Source organism: Varroa jacobsoni, unplaced genomic scaffold (genome assembly GCF_002532875.2).
Source record: "Varroa jacobsoni isolate VJ856 unplaced genomic scaffold, vjacob_1.0 scaffold_627, whole genome shotgun sequence".
Lineage (NCBI taxonomy): Eukaryota > Metazoa > Arthropoda > Arachnida > Mesostigmata > Varroidae > Varroa > Varroa jacobsoni.
The window spans coordinates 44,806-65,425 of record NW_019213529.1 but is presented as its reverse complement, the minus strand read 5'-3'; the positions used below and the strand labels follow the sequence as shown (position 1 = coordinate 65,425).

At 41.3% G+C, this 20,620-nt stretch overlaps 2 protein-coding genes across 14 annotated transcripts in view; both read right to left on the bottom strand.

Moving 5' to 3' along the window:
• Positions 1-12,754, bottom strand: part of LOC111262104 (protein tweety) — a 133,556-nt gene extending 120,802 nt beyond the window's left edge. For all 11 annotated transcript variants that reach the window (XR_015311818.1, XR_015311819.1, XR_015311820.1 and 8 more), the window contains exon 1: positions 12,687-12,754. The gene's annotated coding sequence lies outside the window, so the exon portion shown is untranslated. The remainder of the gene's footprint in view (positions 1-12,686) is intronic.
• Positions 4,860-20,620, bottom strand: part of LOC111262103 (uncharacterized) — a 30,669-nt gene continuing 14,908 nt past the window's right edge. Inside the window, exons 8-9 of one of the 3 annotated variants that reach the window (XR_015311817.1) lie at positions 12,687-17,150; positions 4,860-12,095 (exon numbers count right to left, since the gene is read on the bottom strand). Coding sequence is in view for 1 of the 3 variants with exons in the window: in XM_022836094.2 (XP_022691829.1) it covers positions 16,814-17,150 (337 nt within the window). In the remaining 2 variants the exon portion in view is untranslated. Of the gene's footprint in view, positions 17,151-20,620 lie in introns of all 3 variants that reach the window. The other 2 variants (XR_002681399.2, XM_022836094.2) reach the window with 2 other exon arrangements.

The following is a 20,620-nucleotide window of genomic DNA, read 5'->3' as shown; positions in this document are numbered from 1 at the left end:
CAACCGAAAGAGACTGTATCAAGCACCGAAAACAGGTCCACTCACTCATCGGCTATTGTCTTCCATGGCCCAGGTAATTCGATGGTCCGAAAAAAGCAACGAAACGCTTCAGTCAGTAAACGTCTGACTGAATACGGCTGAAGGCACAGTATGATTGACTACAATAGAAAGAGAAGAGAAACGATCGACATCTCCTTGGTGCCGTTTGCCGACGCGAAATTCTGATGACGATGAACTACCTAGATATTATAGCTACGTAATGATTCAGCTACGTACAGGATACCTCCGCAAAACTACACAAACTTGATCACAGTAACAATCATAATAAACGCCTAGTTCATATTATACATTATAAAGGAGTATTGTGCATCCATCTATACAGTGCACGATACATACAATGACTGAGGTAAACGATGCACAGAAATAGAGCCCGGACGAAACGAATACAATAGGTTCAACGATACGCGCGTCGAAGCGTCCCAGCAGAGACGATGCTGGCTCAGTCGCTTACGCTTGAGACGACAATCCTTTTAGAGACCCAAACCAGTAACACGCGATTTAGAAAGTGAAAAACTATGTTTAACAACAAACAACCCAATTTGGAAACGTTCACTACACTCCAGTTGGTACGAGCGGCACCAAGACAGATCTGCATAGTAAAATCAGTCTTTTTCCCTTCTAACCCAATAATAAATCTAGTAATAATATAGTTATAGAAGTCTTTTTCTCCACAACGTAAATAGAATCCGTGTATTTCTGCCAAAGTATCAGTGTACCTGATGATTGAGACAGAACGGTTTTAGCGGTTTAACCTAGTCCTCGCGAAAAATTCGTAGCTGAGCGTTCTGTGAATCTTTCGACCCTTCAAGTTAAATTATTTGGCATTTCGAGCTGGATTCCCTTTATAATAAAGATTGTCACACCTGTCATGTGGTATAAGGTTCTCCCATACACAAAAGAACTCTGCCAAAGATGCTCCTATAAGCCAGTAAGCGAATCGAGGTTGAAACAGGGCTTTCTACCATACATCCCGCAAGGGACTACATATGAACACATATAGGATACGTGATATGTATGAAGTGACTAAGACTGAACGTGTATAGACGTGTTTAGATAAGACATTAAATAACGTGTGTAAATGTACAAGGCGTGTACGTGGTATGCAACATGCGGAAATAGCGTGAACAAGCTCATACACGTTGATAAATGCATGCATTCAATCCACATTACAATGAAAATACGTTCTAGTACTATCACGGGTGGAGGAGTGAGAAACCCAGAGGATATAGAGCCCAACAAACGAGACGCGACATCGCGTCGCTAACATGCACATGTTTTTTAACCGTCGAAAATTTACATGCAGAAGGCAAATTCAAATGCTTCGCGGGCAACTCGAACTTGCTGTTCTGATAATATGATAGATGATGGAATGCCAGTTTTGATTAACGACATATCGAAGTTCGTATCTTTTCAAGCAGAAACTCCAAACGCTCCGTAATAACAATAAGAGCTGTAGTACAATGCATCGATTCCATCAGTGGACTAGTGTTGCCGCTTGATAACATTAAAACGACAAGATCCTCGGAGCTGTTGATATCAACCGATGTGGGGCTGACATTGTATTCGTAGAGGAATCAACATATACAGAATTAACGCAAAACAATCCTATTCAAGAACCGTTCGCTGCTTTTCGACACGGCAAAGGTCAACTGCTTGTTCAGAACGACGTACCGTCCTGGCGTTACATTAACTGACATCTGTTTTTTCATTCGTATTTCCGAGTTATTTCTCTTAGCAGCGAGCACCTATGCTAGTTGAAGGGTCTAACATATTCCAGCCGTACATAAAGCAAAACAGCAGCCATACTTTCGTGTCCTACGACACGTTATTACAGTGTTCTGTTAACAGTTCTGCGTGTAGACCGTTCCGCGTGTAGACCGTTCCGCGTGTAGACCGTTCCGCGTGTAGACCGTTCCGCGTATACTGTGCGATGAACACTTTAAATACTATGTCATATATCATTACTGGTCATAGCGTCTAGGCAAAGGTCAAACCGCTATCAATAGATGTATTTGAATGTATTTAAAGCGTATTCCATTGTGCACAAAGCCCAAATCTTAGCTATGCGATGGTAACGCGAGCATCGGCGTTCATTGCCCATCTATCAACCACTAATAGTAGCCTAGTTATGCCGCGAATAGCAGTACAACGAAAACAATCGTAAATTTTACCGAAAAAATCAGATTTTCCCAGAAAGAACAATATAACATTGGCATAACTCAACAAAACGCGCGTGTTAAGCTCAATCACCTAAAGGTGGCGGATATCGACGTACAGGCAAACATCATGTCTTTTTGTTAATCCTTGGTAAATCCTAGAGACCATAATGGTTCAACGCCAAGTAAACATAGAACGTCCAGCGGTAAAACGGAGCCCTTCTAGGTTGGAGTGTTACGATGAGACAGTGCAGAACAGATCGCTTGACAAATCGACAAGCTAACGGAATAAGGTGTCTCGTACATTGTTTACACAGGCACATGTCGAAACAGCAAACAATCCGGATATCACAGGACGTACCGCATAACACAACAAGCAAGACATGCAAGAACCTTAAAAATAATGGAAAACGTCATTTAAATTTTAGAATTGACCAGAATAGCATGACTTCAGGTTATTTGGTAGGCAAACAAAGTGGTAACATCAAGTAGGGAGTGTAACAGTAATTGTCAGATTATGTGTATCCGTATACTATTCACATTACTAAATCCTGATGCAAATGGCAAAAAAAAAAAAACAAAAATGAAAATCACAACCATTCCATAACTCAATTCAGTACGAGAGGCGGACATGCACAATTAACAATGAAAAATGATGTGGACCTAAGAACAATAACCACTGTACTATTTAACAGTAACAACAAGAACACAGTCTTTCCGTAGTGAACTAAACTCATACACACGTGTGCTAGGTATCAACGCTATAGTACTCTTGATTTGTTCGGACTGTTATTGTTCAAACCCATAGGACAAGTAACATAGAACGACGATAGTAGAACACTGAACGGAACGTCGCGGTGGTCTTCGTCTGAAAGACGGCTCTGCGCCGTAGTCGTGCAATAGCTACACACTATAATCGAACGCTACGAAAGCGTCGATAGGCTGATGAATGACGTAAAAACCGCCACGACTGAATCCATCGAAGTATAGACACGCGTATTAAATGAAACCCGTTATCTTTCGTTATAACAAACAAAAAATTGCTAATATTCTTTGTGTTTTCAGTGCGTTGCTATACGGCTAAGAACGTCATGCACATTTACTAATGGCAGCTCTGTTTGTTCCAGTTATCTTCGTTCCAATCCGAATTCCACTTTGGAACAGATCGCCGCCGTATGTAATACTGCAGACGAGCCGAAAGCTCAATTACGAACGACTACCACAGAGAATTTATCCATCTTTTGAAAAAGAACTTATTCAGCCAGTACAGGCGCCCCCTTACCGTTGTCTACACTCATCATTTGTCTAGGCCAAATTTATGCAATTGATCAGGCAGGATCAATGCACTAGTACAGTATCGACATTCGTAAAGCATCAGTACTTTCAAACTAGAGATTGCTACAGCCTATAATTGTTAGCCAGGACGAATGTCCTGTTCGTCTAAGTTAAAGTTGCCTGTTGTGGCTATTTAGCGACTTTATGATATAGCAGCCATATTCGAACATCTTCGCTTCTCAGCGATATAGGTACTCTAGAGCAGTAGATTGTCGTCACTACATGTAGAAACGAAGAGTGGATATATATATATATATATATATATATATATATATATATATGAATATAGACCAAATACAGGATACGTTACAGCTCATTCTGTTAGTGAATAAACATCGGAGGAGCTTCCGCGTTCTGGACGTACGATCACAAGTGTTCTTCTTTTCTGAAGTAGGAAAAAATGTCTTTCCAAGCTGACCAGAAACCGTAGCAAATTGTATAGATCATTTGGTGTCAGCAGCGAAACCCGACAGGATCTATTAATATTTTTCTGCTTAAAAAAGGTCTCGAACAACGTTCTTACCAAGAGGCACCTTAGGTATGCTGTTACACTTTTCCATCTAAATATTTCCGTTTGAGACCTATATCTGAAAAAAATATTGTTAACTTGAAGGTATATAGAGCAACATAGAAAGCGACAGAGTAAACGTAAGCATATGCAATCGGGTGAAGGTTTTGACGGGCGGAGAGCCACGCTAAACTAGTTACGAAGGCGCTCGGTAGCGCCTGAAACCAGCTACCGGACATTACTGAGGTAAAAAACGATCGAAGTGCACCATCAGAGCTGTCATTGTTCTGCAATAACTGATGTTATTGGATCGCTCTAGGAAAGAAGTTCCTTTGCACACTGTCAATAGGCAACATTTAGACAACCTCAAATCAAGAAGTAACAGCTGACAGAAACAATTACCTCGCCATCTACAGAGTTTTATCACTACTTTAGGTATAGATCTTTTAGAAAATAGATATGGAAAATAAAAATAGCCTTTTTTATTGACATAGGTTGTGTACAATGTGCCGTTAGCGACCCCTTCTTCCAATCCGACGCTTGGTCGTCCAAGCCAGTGTTCCAGCATAGAAATTAGAAAACCGTGTAGCCTAAATCGGCCCACTTTGTTTTTCGTCCATGAAAGAATACGTCAATGCCAAATAACGCACATTCTAATGTGCATGATGAAGGCCGTTAACATCGAATATGTAACAAACTCATTTACTGCTACAATTTGTGTCAAACGTACTTCGTTAGGTGACAGAAGTCGATACTATTTAGATCTCAATCTAAAACGCAGAAAAATAATAACACACTGATTTTTAGACCAACAATGTTTATTTATTGTTCTGCAATTGCACTAAATAATTTCACATAGGATTCAATCCAGGCCATGCTCTCCACGTCTTTTTCTTACACTTCTTCTTTCTCCCTTCTTTCTCGCCCTCTCTTTCTCTCGCTTCCTTTCGCTCAATCTTTCGCTTGCAACTCGGCCGGGCACCAGACACAATAATGTTTCCCTCACCAACCAGCCCACCGCAAGGCCGCCTGTCATTCTTTGCTTCATGTAACAACAGCAGCAGCAGCAGCAGCAGCAGCAGTAACAATAATAGAAATAGACGATAGTAATTCATAACGATTTGTTGTTAATATTCGCCCCGCCGTTAATCTGTGGCCGTTTGAGGGTGGAAGATAACTTCCAGAGCTAAATACTCTCCCTCCCCCAGCTATTTCGTTCCTCAATCGCCGCATATAACACAACGCCATCATGGCCAGCAGCATCCGAAGCACTATGCAGCCTTTCCTCGAAAAACTCGTCTTTGAATTTTCCTTCTGTTGCTTTCACTCTACGTCGTCCTAGTCATGCCCGTGACCTATTTATCGCTATTTCCTCCATTTTTCTTTTTTTGTCTGTACAATGTACTGTCCGTAATTGTTATATACGTGCGGTGTCCACACATTCGTGTGGACACTGCACGTCTATAATGTCTGTCTTATAGTGTGTCCTTGTGAACATTCTGTTCCACGTTTGTGGATTAAAGTGTGTATCTTCAACGTCTTCGATCTGTTCTTTGACTTAACTGATTCTCTTTTTTATTAAGACAATCAGCAATAACTATGAACGTGTACGTGTATACGTGACAGTATTAACTTATTGAAATTCTTCGTTTTTTTTTATACAAACAAGAAACGTCAAACACACTAGTTATTTCTTCATTGCTATTTAGTACCTCCATGGCGATAGCGCCAGTTCGGCATCGTGTCGCTTGTAGTCGTCGCGTACCATCTTACGATCATTATCATCAGCGCATTTCAGTTTTGTTTTACTGCTGCCGCTACACTTGGGAAGGCTGCCATTTTGGCTCGCGCCATGTCGGCTAGGAGACAATAAACGAATCTATGCAGATAAATGTTTATGATTCCTTAACAGATTTACGGCTGGGATAATTGCGACGATTGGTTGCGGTTGGTAAAATCGTTCATTAGCTCTCTCTCTCTCTCTATCTCTCTCTCTCTCTTTCTCTCTCTCTCTCTCTCTCTCTCTCTCTCTCTCTCTCTCTTTCTCTCTCTCTCTCTCTCTCCCTCTATATATATATATACTTCTAACTTCGGTTGAACCGTACTGGTGCCCGGCCGAGATAGTTCATCACCCGCACGCCACACTCTGTTCCACGCACTCTATTCCTCGACTTCACTCAGGTTCATTATCATTTCGTCATTATCAGCATTGTTATCATCATAATCAGACCTTAAATTCAACCAAATTAAGTATCTGAATGTTTGTGGTTGTTGTTGTTCCTGTTTTTAGTTACATAAGATGTATTTCTTATTGTCGTGTCCCATACATCGGCTATTTTCCCTGCATTTTCCCAGTAACTTTGTATGCCTTTAATTTTTGTCTTCGTCCGTTCGACAAAAAACGCGCCACTTTTCATCATTGTTTGGAAAATGGCCCCAATTTTTGCCCACTTATATTCTCTACAGATAGCTCCCTCTCCATAATCCCATCTCTTTAATTTTTAAACTTTTGCGCGCTCTCTTACTCTCTCTCTCGCCCTCTCTCTCTGCCTTTTCGTTCTCTCGGGATTTCTGGCTAATCATCAATCGCACCTGTGAAGCACTGCTATTTAATACAAGTAGTTTCTGGCGGCGCTCGGTTTTCATTTCATCATCGACATTTCACCACACGTCTATATATATATATATATATATATATATATATATATATATAGACAACATGTTGTTGTATCCACTGCTCTCCCTTGTGTGTGCTTTGTCTTTATTCTCCGACGATATTTTTCGGCCATACATGTTCGTTAGTGTTGCTTCTGTTTCCTTTATGCAGTAATCGATTTTCGCCTGGTCTGATCAGCTGAACGGGGTCAAACGATAGCGTTTATTTTCGTTTTTCTTACCGGTCGAATGGGTTCATCGCCGAGAGCATCCGTCGTTGTTAGCGCCCAGTAGTTTTCTCTCCAGGGCGTCTTATATTTTCCTGTCATTCTTTCGTTCCCCTTTCGTGCTCGCCCGTTAGCTCGATCCATACTTATTTCGTCTTTGTCTCGTTTTTTCTATCTTTGCCTTTCTAACCTGTCAACCTGACTGCCCAGTTTCACACGCAAATGACACACACACACACACACTCGCACATACACACACACAGACTCGCACACGTGATCACAAAAGTCACTCCATCGCACTGACCCAGCCCCGTACCCACTCCAGCCCAGCGTTGACGCGAAGTCCGCATCTTAGACCACCCTCAAATTGTGGCATTTAGGATAACATCTGACCCTTCCGAAAAACACTTTCTTTTTATGAAGATTTTAAACACCCTCACTATAACCTCAGTGCATTGCGACCCTCTGAAGTTCTCTTCATGAAAAACATCTTATAACACATGTGCATCAATCGTGCCTCTAGCTGGGATTAAAACCGCCAATCGAATAATCATAGGGGCTCACGCTTTGAACGTACCCAAGCACGGCGCGCCATTCTAAAATATACGCGAATAAAAATAATATATATTAAGTAATGCACAACCTACAAGACGCTTCCTTTTCATTTTACGGTTTAAAACATTTACTGGATTTTAGGCTGTAGCAATTAAAAAATATTAAAAAGTCAATTTTTGAATTTGAAACTTGATTGAAAAATGGTGGAAATGAAGTGGCCAAGGAAGATTTTCGACACAACAGAGCCTTGATTGGATTCATTATTTCATAACGTAAGTGCAATAACAACTTATGTGGATAAAACTTAGATATCACTTTGTCTGGTTATGATTGTTGGAAATCTCGCATAATAGACAATGTTTTCTGTTTAAAAGAAGCAAAAGACTGCACTAAAAAAGGCGTTTGGAAGTCAATTTATGATAATTAAATGTATATTTAATATCTGCGTGTTATTGTTGCTACTCTTAATAGAGAAATAAAAATGACACTATCGAGTCATAGAATCATTCGGATTATGATTTTATAGAGGTGCTTCAATTGGCGGTATCAATCGTCGAAGTTTGGGATTCCGGGCTAGTTCCGTGCTTGATTTTCATGCTTTTTGCCAAATAGAACATAACGAATCTATTCCCTATTCATTTCACACACAAACACACGATGTAATAAGGATCCGCAATCGTCGTTGCTGTATTTGAAATATTATCTATGTGCGCAGCACGTGTTCAACAACGCCAACAATCAACAAAACCGCGCCCCTGCCTTGTCCATTGCCCTTTGCCATCTCTGCCCTAGTCTCTTCTTTCAGTCATCTAAAAATGATCAATCTAGTAACCAGCAGTTTTCTATCAGACAATTCGTTAAGGTCGGTTATTCATAGACAGCCACATGTCATCATTTAAATTCAGATTTTTCCGCATCCTATCTGATCCTCGACATTGCCTCTTAATTGTTATTAACTGCCCTGATCGACGAGTTTGCACAAGTGCCTGAGGCGAATGTATCCCCTCTTCTGCTAGAGGCCGACTCTTTTCGTCTGTATTGTATTACTATTGACGCCCGTTGCTCCCCGGTACTTCCATTTGTTAATGTTAACGTTGTTCTGTTTTACTCACTTCCATTCTACACTGGCTGTATCATCCTTTTCCTGTATCCTTTTCTTTCCACCATCATACATTTTATATATATATATATATAGAGAGTCATTAATGAACAACTACCCCATTATCATTATCGTTAAAATAATAATAAAGTATTTGTTTTTAATTATTACTATTAGTTGTATCCACCATATATATATATATATAATCGTCATTATTGTTTTTATCATTATTATTATTACTATTATCATCGTCAGCTTCACGCTTAACTTCGCCATCGTCGTTATCATCATAATATTCTTCTTTATTATTATCATCGTATTATCAAATAAATTACACCTAACACCTTCACCGGGATCGAACCAACTAATTCGATCGTGTATTTAAATCGTATTTACGCATCATCCCCGCTATCATCTCCTTTTCATCTACGAATTACTGCACTCTCCGCACACATTGTCTCGCTTTCGATCTGCCTGACGTCTCCACCTACTTGTGTTTAGTTTTTTCTATCACTCGCTCACTTCAAAAAAACGCGCGTCGTCATCACTGTTATTATCATTTTCTTTTTAATATCATCACCGTCATATGATCGTATAATGATTATAGACTCTTCTCTTCTCGTTTACTCTGACGTTCTCTACGTCGTCAGCTACGGGCGTTTCGTTAGCGTCTTTTCATAAACCTCATTATTATTTTTAAAATTGTTATTATTTTAAATCTTAGTCCTCTAGCGTCCCACTGCGTTTTTCAGAATTTCCAGCGGTTGTTTTTCTTTCCTTATCCGCTTCATCGTGAATAATCGTCGTCGTCGTCGTCGTCGTCGTCATCATCAACAAAGGTGTCGTTGACATCCCAACGCCCACTTACACAGTCACAGCCAAACGTACGGACATAGTTAAATTCAGCCCCGCAAACATACACATTCACACGCGGAACATTTACGCGCGTACTCTCATCCTTCACCGCAGCAGTGGAGCAGAGGTAGCTGTAGTGGTAGTAGCGGGCAATACGGCGTGAAATTGTTACTTTTGCTATCAGTTTTTCTAACCGGGGAAGCGGTCGATCATCTCGAATAGTGTTTTATTTGTTCCCTAATTAACTTTGACTTGTAGCATTCAGCAGACTCACGTAATTTTGTTTGCTCCTTCTGTGTATGCGCAAAAACGTGTTTCGTATTTTACTCATATAATCTGTTTACATAGCGTAGCAAAGCGCATAATTTTCAGGTGTTGATTCCCTCTCAGGCGCCGCCAACAACGTATCAGCAACACAACAAATTTGCTTAAACCTTTCACTATTATTATTATGATTCGTAGCTAAAGATACGATGCTTCTTCGGTGCCGTGTCAAGGTCTTTAAGTTTTTAAAGCCATTCGGTATTTCTATAAAATTGCACCGTTGGCAAAGCCCTTTATTGTTGCTATACGCGCTAGAGACAGGCTATGATCCTGTGAATCTTGACGTGCAAACGAATGGTCTGCACACTGTCATTACTATACAGTAGAAGAATTTCAAAATCAAAACTCGCCAATAGTTCCACCATTATTCCCTCCTGTCAGCAGCTTCCTTTGACGCGATTTCGGCAAACAGTTGTTTGTTTGCCCGAGTCATTAGTTTGTCCGCGGCCAGCCAATAGGACGCAGACAACAAAAACAATCACATTCATTCATACACAAACACATACGCACCCATTAACGACACACACATTCATACGGTATCACGTGTAGTACACATGTGCCCACGTCTCCGAGCTAGAGCTCATTCTCATTTATTAATCAGTGGTCATGTTTAGTCCATTCTGGTCGGCATTTGCGTCCTTTAAATCGTTATTAACATTGTTTATTAGTGTTTTCCTTTCCTCTGCTATCACCATCTCAAGAATAGGTTATCCCTACGTTCGAGACGTCAGTTCTGCAGTCAGTCGTAGAACATTGCGGCTACTGTTAGCTCACTTATATTTCCGCCTCCGCATGTTATTTGACAAGCTGCTTCATTGCTTCGTCGTTTCTTGTCGCGCTATGATTTCAAAGCTCTGATCCCCTTCGGTACTCGTGTCAGTTTACGTTTCCGTTGCGGTGCGAAAACGCGGTTGGCTTCGTCGTAATAACAATGTGGGCTGTCACGAATCCGCCTCGTTATTTTGTCATTATTCGTTTTATTCTCAGCAATGTATATCATCAACAAAAATTACTTTTGACCTTCAACGCATTATTCAGCGTTGTGTCCTGGCTGGATTAGACGCATCGCGTACCGCCTTCAGGCAGTCGTGGCTGAAACAGCCTTCTGTGTCGAACTTTTTAAGTCGGCCCCGGCGAAGGGAACGCATCCGTGCGCACACGCATGCCCAGATTTCGTAGCCAATCCTCAGTGAACTAGAATCTCATTGTGCAGCTTGGGAAAAGCTGCTGTTGTTGTCAGAGGAGCCTCTTGTTTTATAGCGGCCGCGGCGTTTCAAGCAAAGCAGTACTTAGAGGGCAAAAATACGAGCCAAAGAATTAGCCAAATGAACATGAATCGAACTCGATCTATTCCATCAGAACTCGAAAGCGTCCACAATTACTCACTTGATCACATGTATCATTCATCATTTCAACACGCTGCTCAGCACAAGAATGCTTCGACATTCGCCGCCTGTATACACCTTCCAACAAACAGTATAGTGCAACTTATCGTTCGTCTTTTCTATCCTCTTGTTTTTGCCATACATGATCTCTATACGAAAAAACGTGATGAAGGCACAAGCCCTTGATAGTTCTGCCAGCCAATTGGTTTAGTAGCGACGATAATGGGTTTGTTATCAAATGTTAACACCAGGCATGCCTTGGCTTTGGAGTGCCATTAGTAGAAACCTATCGAGATCAAATGAGTAACCCGGTCCGGTCCTTTAACCATCATCAATTAATCTCAATCTCTGACTAATTTAATGCCTCTGATATTGTGAATTTCAGTCACATTTTCTGCTCCCTTCTGTCAAAACAAAGGCCGCTTGTACATGGCCACGGCTCGCTTAATAACCAAAGCTTTATTGGACACATGCAGTGTTTACTAAGCCTTTTTCCTCGATAGTCTGTTGATCGCACTAGTCATTTGCTCGAGACGATCCGAAGCAGCATGACGCCTGACCTTTTGTCTTCGATCAACTCTCACTCGATCTCAACAATCCCGTCCAAGTTGATAACCATCGTTCAGTCTCACATCCATTCACAATAAAGTGCCTCCACTATATGTTTGATGTCTGACTGGCTGTTGAGGCCTTTTTCCCTACTATCCGCCCCCGTCTATTTGGTCCATTTCAATTCTATATATGCGTAGCCAAGTATGTTCCTTTGTTCTTTTGCTGTATCTACCTTTTTGTTGCGTCAGTACCGTACTCTTTTCTGCGACGGTACTCGTAGCTTTTTGAGATCGCCACTACAACGGATGCAAAGCGGCCCTCTACTCACACCCCGTCGCTGCAAATCGGTGGTTGCGAGGCAACTGGAATCTCGGCAAATCGACCCTGACAGAGTAGTAGTTAAGAAATTAGACCATTTCACCGTATTGTCGGGCTCCTCATGATGCTAGTAATAATAAAGTTAATACTTAACTTTTCTACCCGATATATATATAAGTATATATGTTTGTGTGCATATGCCAACTCGTGTGTCGCCTTTTTTCCTAGCTAGCGTGTATTGTGTAGTTCTACCGACTGCCATCCGCTACTTAGTCGACTCGATTCGGCTACAGCGAACCCAGCCTCTGCAGTAGTCGTTGGGCAAATGAAAGAGGCCAGATTTCATTAAATCGTTTTCGGTTGGCTACGTTCAATCAGCAATATGAAGTAGTAACAATAGCAAACGAATTCATCTGTCTAAGCTTTATGATTCGAGTTGGTCGTTCACCCCAACTGCCACGTCGTCATTTCGTGTTAATGAAGTATTATAGTCGACTTCGTATGAGTGTCTGCTGGTAGATCCGTCTTGTGTAGTAACCGAAGATCTACGTTTTTTTTTCAAATTCCTGTACGCCACCCTATTTCTGATTCGCTTCTTCTAATCAACCGCGACGGATGTTATTTTTTTGTGGTTTACCTTCCTATTATTATACATACCTACTAATATTCGGTTATGCAGTTATAGTTTACGTTTCGCGTGTTTTCACAGCGTCGACTAATCCCGGCTAATTTTTTGTTGCTATGAGTTTGGTTAATCGTTAGGTCTTACCCGACATCGAGTTAGTTGCCCCATAAGACACACACACAGACACGCTCACACACCCACACACAGACACACGTTCTGTCTTCGAGTTTCCAATGTCCCCCTGCATTTTTCCAGGCTTGTCACCTTTTGACACCAGCACCTCACGCTATGCCATCAACACCCACTTCCACTAAACCTTCTTCTTTCTTCCTCGCATACGGCTTACGCGCACGCTCAACTGCTGATATAAACTCACACTTCGTTCCGTCAGCTACAATCACCTATTCAATAATACCACCTGATTACACAGCATCCTTAACATCTTCTTCATCATCATTATTATCATGATCAGCATCAGCAAAGCCATTGAATCATCAGCATGTACATATTATGTACACATTCACTCAGCAGTAGCAACACATTTATATTACTTGTGTCTCCTTTGTCGCCTACGACAAATCAGAGATCCGATGATACTACTAGCAGTATTAATAATAGTAGCAGCTATAATATAGTTCTTTGTCAGCTGTAGTAGGACTACTTAACATTGCTTTGCCGCATCGATGCTTGCCTTGCTTGTTGCCAACTCCGTTGTCCTTTGCTGCTTGGGTCTCGATCGGGTCTCAACAAAAGCTTTCCGCCACTCCATCATCCTTGCACACACACACATACACATGCACACACACACATCAACAACGAATGCACCTAATGCGTCGGTTGCACGCCACATCGTACACGTTTCATGCGTTGGTGTGATATTCACGATCGTCGATTGAGTTTTTCGTGCAATTTCAGATTCTGTCCCAGCTCATTAGAACTTCGCTGGACCAGCAGAATGCCCGCTCGCTTCCGCAGGCCATACAAATCAAATGAGTCCAATGTGTTCGAGTACACTCGAGCTAATTCTCTCAAAACACGTCGTTTTAGCTCTTGTCAGCTCTTCGGCTCCACGATCCTGTTTCTCTCCTGGTGGCGTCGGAAAGCATCGCGGGAGACGAACAAATCCTCGAGCTTTCTGCCACCCATCGCATCGTTATGTTGCGTTATGTCCATGTTGTTTGGGACCCCCAGAGCAGGGAATCACGGCCGTACGCGAAAGATATCTTAAAGAAAATAATCACTGCTCCTGCGCTTAATCAAATATGTATGTATGGCGAAGCTCTCTTTTTCGGATTAGTTATCTATCGCCCGGCAACACCCCCTGCCCGACCTCTACGACGATCTAATCCCTTAGGAGCGTACGTACGCAGGCCCTAACAAACGATGTGTCGAGAACAAGAAAGCACAATTAAATAACTGGTATTGATGATTACACACAAGAAAATACACTCGATATTTGTTGTTTAGGTTCGCGCCACCGATACTATAATTCGGCTAGATCACTCAGTGCCAATCGCGGGCGAGAATCCTATCAAATGTTTAACACGCGTAAATATTCTATAGAAATGATTTCTGTCAATCATCGATCATAAACTATCAAAGTATTATACTTAGCTAACGCAAATGAATTAGTAAAATAATTATGTGCACATCATCTATCAATCAATTAATGAATGGTGATGATGATGAAATGACATTAACACATCGTTCAATCATTGCATTATCATTAACATTATATAGAACACAATAATCTTGAGAGCGTTTGTTTGTGACGTTCGTTTCCAGTAGTGATAGGTACTTAATAGCAGTAAAGGTAAATCTAGATAAAAGTCTCCATTGACAATTAATAGTTGTCGCGTAATCTAAGAGTTGCAGTAATCAAAATAATATTTCTATTTCGTTCTTTTGATGTCTACCACACACAGAGAGCAGTTGACACGGGTGATTTCTTTTCGTTAGTACGACAGCTAAACGGGCAAACGTTTCACGAAATATCCAAGGGCCATTGTGGCGGTCACTCGAAGCGCGATCCGACCGATCACATTGGCATTGGTTTTATGCAATTTCGCGTTTGTCTTATTACTAACTGCGTCATACGTCTACTTCATCTCTTACTGTGGCTGGTGTCTCTTTCTCGCAACATCGTTTGCAAAAGTGCCTGCAGCCATTTTTGTTGTTCGTGACGGTGGTTGTGGTGGTGATTTGGCCTCGCGGAACAATCGCAAGCCCGCCTTGGTTGCTGCTCACCGTTGGACGATCTGTCCGACTCACTCGATCAAGGTAATCGAGCGTAGAAATGCTCACAACGTCTGTTCCCTGCTCGCTCTCTCCGATTTCCTTGCTCAGCACTAACGATTCTTGTTTACCGTACAACAACATCAAAATTAATTTCTAGATAGAATTAACCTATTATCGTTTAGCTGATAAGCTACGTACTGTTTCTTCGCTGCCCTCCAACTCATACACGTCGAACGATGTCAACTAAAGAACGAAGCACGATTTTGTCGACTCAACTCTAGGAAGCTATCCAAGGCTAGGCGATGCCACCGGTTTTTGTATAGCTCAACAATCATCGCCTAGAGCTTTTTAAGGATGAGGTCCTGCTGTTTCGCTGCGACTATGCTTATCCTCTACAGAACAAGTAGAGTGCGCAGAGCGAATCACCAGAGAACTGCAAGATCACCAGTACAGTGCCTACGCAAATAATGTTACTAGCAATACGCTAAGGTAGCTGAAGTTCACCGGTTGAAAAGCACCCGTTTACGCTTCTGGTGTAGTAGTTCGCCCGAACAGTTTTCTCTGCTTAAACTTCATATTAAATAAATAGCAATAACAGCAACACAAAGGTCCTTCATACCCTATGTGTCCTATATCTTATCTGATATATGCCTCGTATATCCTATTTCAAAATCTGCAGCAACGAGCGCGCTCTTTCTCTACACGTGTGATCAATTGTGTGGAGCATTGTTTCTCCTGTTTATATATATATTTCAGTGAGTGTGCATGATTAAGACCTGACCATCGCCGATCAATAGTGCGACGGGTACTCGCGCATCTTTCTCGAATACCAATATATAAGAAGTCTATAATTTCAATAAACATAGTTATCATTGTTATTGGTGAGTGCGTACTTTTTTGCTAGCAAGGTGTAAACAATGTGAGCCCCATCAATTGTCGTTCGCCTAAACATATGCATCTTTGATATTCTAACAGGTGTCATTAGGTTCAAATGTTGTTGGCCAATAGGTTTCGAGCGTACGCAAGTAGTTCAGCTATTCTCGTACTTTCTTTGATTATTTTATGTTGTTTCTGTTTCTATTGTCTGTATATATATAATACCTCCTATCGCCATGTGCCTATATCCTGTAGAGATTTTGCGCGTATGTTTGCCTTAACCGGACCCCTATGAAGCACTTTCGGACTTCTATGCTGTGGATGTGTGGGGTTTATCCAGCCAAGTATATTTTCGTGCAGTACCACTACTGGGTTTATAAGGTTTGATACAAATCAAATGAGTATAACAGTATTAGCAATAGCAACAGAGATTAGCTAACGTGATGCACGATTGTGTGATAGCGACGTTTGGTGCGCTCCTCACACCGAGCTCAAAATTTCCCATCTCTGTCACGTCTGATCCAATGCAAACGTACGATGAGGCCTTCGCGTGTTGTCCTTATCCTTTCCATGCCACATCGTCGTCACACCTTCGTTCTGAACGATTTTCAGACGGTCGTTGACGATCTCGGTTTTGCTTAAGCAATACGAAGCATCTAACTGTACTGGTTATGTTAGTCTTGCCAATGCTGTTATTGTTGTAGATCTTTGCATTGTCGTCCTCAGGTTCCTCTTTTGTCATGCTCGATTTATTAGATGCGGAGACTTTTTGCGTTGACTGCTTCTCTGGCTTGGGTGAGCTTTGCTTCTTTACGTCGTTGGTGTTGTGGTGGTGTTAGTTCTGCTCTGACTTCTATGATTTTTGCTGTCTATACTGTAATTTCTTACTTGATTTGTTAGCGACGCGTCTCTTCGTGTTGCCCTCATTGCCGTTGGCCGCTACTGAAGTAGTTAAAAAGTACTAGTTTAGGCTGTTGTTGTTGTTGTTGTTGTTGCTGTAGTAGTCGTTGGTAGTGACGGTGTAGATTTCTCTGGGTTGATTGACCTACGGCGACACCGACATCGTGTAGCCCTGCTGTGATCCTGCCTGCTGTTGTTGTTGTCCTTGCTGGGGTCCCTGTTGAGGTGCTTGCTGGCCACCACCTGCATTTTGAGGTTGCTGAGCAGGCTGACTGGCGCCTGTTTGGCCGGGCTGTGGCGCACCGTGACCGCCATGTGCCTTATGCCAGCCGGGTGACTCGTGAGGCGCTCCGGGACCCCACACATATGGCGGATTGGGATTTACATGCGACGAATGCGCTTCACCGGCGGAATGGCCCCCCCCGGAGCCCCCATTAGAGGCCCCACCTCCAGCTGCGAAGTTTCCACTAAATAGCCCATACCTGAAGTTGACAGATATGCAGCAAACGTATAGAACACAAGACAAACACCGAAGAGGAACAAAGGGCGAACACCGTAACGACGAGCAGCGGATGAGGGGAGAAAGAAAAAGAAACGAGCACCACGTATTAATTAACAGTCAAGGTATCTATCTTTATAATACACGGCATATGTAGTATCGTATTGGTATGATGAAAAACAATATGCACTTCCTACTATTTAAGCAATATTATTTAAAATATATGCATTTTTGGTCTGAGCATAATGGATCGATTGTACGTATTGTATATCGTGTAATAGTCAAATTATAACTTCGCCTAGTTCGTTGAAAGTCAGTTACTGGCCTTATATGACCGTAAACTGATTTAACTACCTCAACATAGTGGGTTAGGGAGATTCATTAATTCAACTAGATTTAGATAAAAAAAATAAAAGGTTTAAAAAAAACTACGGGGTCAGGCATGATTAAATGGTTACGACAGAGACCTACCGAGGCACCTCAATTTAAATTAGAGTAAAATGCTAATTGGATCACGCCGCCCATCAGATTACCGTGTTGCATGCGTTGTGTCTGTCAAAAAATAAATAAAAACCGACTGAATGCTGCTTTTGTTTAAGCTCTAGTTTTTAACTCAAGAGAAAATTAATCTAGAAGGTTAGTAAAAGAAATAATACTGAGTTTGTTATTTAGCATTCTGACAAAAATCGGGTCGACACATCTATGAGAACGCTACGGTGATATTGGAACAGATTAATGAGCTCCACAATTCTACAAATAGCATCGTAAACTGATAATGGCAGCAACAACAATCGACTCAATTAGGAGAATTCTTTTTTTTATCTAATATGGAGGAAAATTATTTGCCTTCAATCGGCAAAACATCCAAATCTCTTTCTCACCTTGACCATTAATACGCTAGCTTTAGTAAGACAACAGTAGCACTCAGCTGAACAAAAATCAAACACTCACTAACACAGCAGTACATTTACACAAGTGTGCAATCTCATCATATGTTTTTTCTATGTAATTTTCTATCAAGCTTTCAATGTTATGATATAATGGACTTGATATACTAGAATACATAATGCTAGAGTTGTAGGCCAGGAGCGAGGGTAAAAACTTTTAGTGTGTATTTATATATGAGCGTGAGGTTGCTTTTATTTGCCGTCTTGTTGGTATCGATGTGTGAACTTAACTAAAAAATAGTTGTAATATACTGTTTGGCTGTTTGTATTGGCTTTAGACTGTGCAATGATTGATTTTATCAAACAGAAAGGCTTTTCCGCGAACCTTAGATCCTTCCTTGAACATAGTGATAAGCGATAGATATTCGTGCCTAAACACAAGAGCAAACAATTTCAATAAAATGTGTACTTGAAATAATTCATAAACGTTTTGTATTAATACGGTCTATTTTGTATGTTTCAGTTAAAAGTTCTATTGTATTTAAGTAACAAGTTACAGAAGTAAAAATCTTACACTAGCAACGCTATCTGCTGTCACTTCTCTAGGACAAAGAATTAATACGCGCCGATGTCTACCTCGATTCACATATCCTCAATAACGGAACACTTTGTTGTGTGTATAGTGGCAGGTATGGTGGACTGTAGCCGTTATCCCAATCACATGTAAGTTTCGAACTATGTCGCCGTCTATGTGAAAATCGATTGGGTGTACCGAGTCGCATTGCGAGGTCGCGAACTGTTTGCTACAGCGCTCTCGTCAATGATTACGTGCCCTGTATATCGGCACAGTTTTGTATGAAAGGGCGCGAGTGAATGTATGTCTGTGTGCATGAACGATACGCCATACCAACCATCCGTTTTCAGTTTCAGACGACAGCCACTCCGCCCGACACTCAACACGAGATTCGCTCCGCTCGGGGCCTCCAGACTCTCTTCTCCAAGCACACACCACCATCCAGCTCCACTCTTCACTCTCCAGCAATCCAACAACTCTACATTCGTCACACAATTCAATTTCACTTTTCTTCTACTCTTGTCTTGAGACACTAATTATTCTATTCAGGAACCCTACTACTATTAGTGATTAGCAAATAAGAAGTAAAAAGGATCAGTGAAATAAGTGAGTGCCTTTAATATCTACCGGTTGGGACATGACTGCGAGAAGTGTGCGTTCTATCAGTTTGTATCTTTCAGAGCTGCCACGGTGGTGAGAAAACATTACTATGCAAAATTTCGAAGGAACTTTAATTATAAGATGCCGAAACGTAGAACCACGCTTGTAGTTCGTACTAGTTGCAATATTTATCAACTACACAGCTTTACAAGCAAGATCTTAGAACATTCGCTGACTGTCGCTGACGGTATCTACGCAATTAAAAGTTATGACGTTATCTACTTGGAAACCACTGTATATTGGGAAAGCTTCTATAAGCTAAAAATTGTACTAGCAAGCTGTTGTGACTACTCTGAGAAAAAAAGTCCACTAAAGAAAAAGACTTTCAAACTACTGTTATCCTGAAAAACAGTTGATTATGCCTAATTTCATACTGCAGTGCTTGATTCCTGTTAGACTTAGTTGGCTAGAGACTTAAACGTGGAAAATTTACGTTGTTTCATCTCGGTCGCTAAACGACTGATAAATTGTTAACCGACCGCACAGCAAGTTCTAGAAAATAATTAATAGTTATAATATAATTAGTTGTCCCGCCTTTCGCAATCGTTCTCATTCCAACCAGCTATGTCACACATTACTCAAAAGACGATGTCTGCATTTGGCCCCGTATTCACTCAGTACCATTCAAGCTCTCTCTTTTCCTTTCTTTCGCTTTCTCGCCGTTTAATGCTTTTTCTAGCTTACGAATTTCTTTGTTTGGCTGCTGTCACTGCATCTACTTTTTCATTACACTTACCAAATCGATTAACAGATGTGTTTCTCCTATTTATCGGTAACTGATCGATAGGTCGTCGATAAGCTAAAACGCAGTTTGCGTATGGAGTAGAATTGTGCCACTAATATTAATGCAGCACAGCAGCAGCAATTGTAATAGTAATACCAGCAGTGATGATAAAAGACGGAAATAATAGAATGAAAGAGGACTAATTGAATTTTTAGTGATCGTACATACGAAACATAACCGGTTATGGGAAACGCTAGAAAAGGCTCTAGTAGTAGGCCTGGTGGCGATGTCGGCGCGCCATCAAAGCTATGACCAAGATGACGTTTACACACAGTCAAGCGCGAACACCACACACTTTCACGCACTCGGATAGCTCTTCCTCTCTCTATATCTCTCTCCCTCGCTCATCCTCTCTCTCTCCCTCTCTCTCTCTCCCTCGCACACTCTGTCTCTCTCTCGTTTTCTAGCTCTTTTTCTCACAGTGTATTTCTTCTGCTTTTTGCTGCATTGCATAGTTAGTCATTTTACCTTTCTCGCCGCTGATCAGCAAACTGACTACTCTTAACGATTGAATGTCGAATCTATTGATCGAATTAACGACTAATGAA